General features: G+C 54.9%; 1 protein-coding gene across 1 annotated transcript; it reads right to left on the bottom strand.

Annotated features, from left to right (window-relative positions):
• Window positions 1–28: 28 nt before the first annotated feature.
• Window positions 29–748, bottom strand: LOC123964919 (outer mitochondrial transmembrane helix translocase-like; the record flags this gene model as incomplete). Its single annotated transcript, XM_046041579.1, has 3 exons — window positions 461–748; window positions 284–382; window positions 29–201 (listed from the first exon to the last, which is right to left on the bottom strand). Coding segments are annotated over exons 1-3 (446 nt in total), but the record flags the coding sequence as incomplete, so codon positions are not given.
• Between the last annotated feature and the right edge of the window lie 51 nt (window positions 749–799).

Raw genomic sequence — 799 nt, 5'->3', positions numbered from 1 at the left:
TCCTCGCCTTCCTCTCCTCCCTTCTCACCTCCCTTCTTCCCCTCCCTCCCGCCTCATTCCTCCCCTCCTCCCCTCCCGACCTTTGGGGGGCTGCAGCAGTCTGGATCCCTGGAAAAGGTGTCTCTTCTGGACAGGTAGGATCACCGTCTCCTTCAGCTCTGTGATCACCTCGTCCAGACCTGCGATGTCTCTCCACGTGATCTGAAACACACCGTCGACGCTGACCTTTAGCGATCGGTCTGACGCCGTTTCCTCCCGCCCTCTCTACCTGTCGGGGGTTTACCTGCATGCTCAGCGGGTCCACCAGGTGAGCGGCGATGCTCATCTCATATTCAGACAGCTTCACGTTCGTCACGCCGATCTGACGCATCAGCTTCTCGGCCTGAAAGACAAAAAATGAGCGTTCACCCAAAGGGTTAACCTTAAAGTGACCTCGCTGACCTCTCATCCTGCTTCTCACCTGTTTCTGAGCCTCCAACTTCTGCTTCCTGGTGGGGTCGATGGCGTCCACCATCCACTTGATGGTAAAGTAGGTGACGGCGCCGAATATGGTGAGACGGAAGAGCAGGCCGATGACCTCGTTCCTGCCCAGAGGGCGGGTGATGTTTTCAACTGGAACCTCCCTCAGCACCATCGTCAGGGTCAGCGGTGACAGGAAGTACACGCAGAGCTGCACGCCAACAACCACAGCAGCAGGTTCAGATTAAACCACGTAGTGCAGCAACGATCACCCAGTTACAGACTCAGCACCCTGCAGCGCAGATTTATCATGATTATTATTATTGTTTATTTTAATAAT

Source organism: Micropterus dolomieu, unplaced genomic scaffold (assembly GCF_021292245.1).
Source record: "Micropterus dolomieu isolate WLL.071019.BEF.003 ecotype Adirondacks unplaced genomic scaffold, ASM2129224v1 contig_6428, whole genome shotgun sequence".
Classification (NCBI taxonomy): Eukaryota; Metazoa; Chordata; class Actinopteri; order Centrarchiformes; family Centrarchidae; genus Micropterus; species Micropterus dolomieu.
The sequence above is the reverse complement of the archived record's forward strand: the minus strand, read 5'-3'. Positions and strand labels throughout refer to the sequence as shown.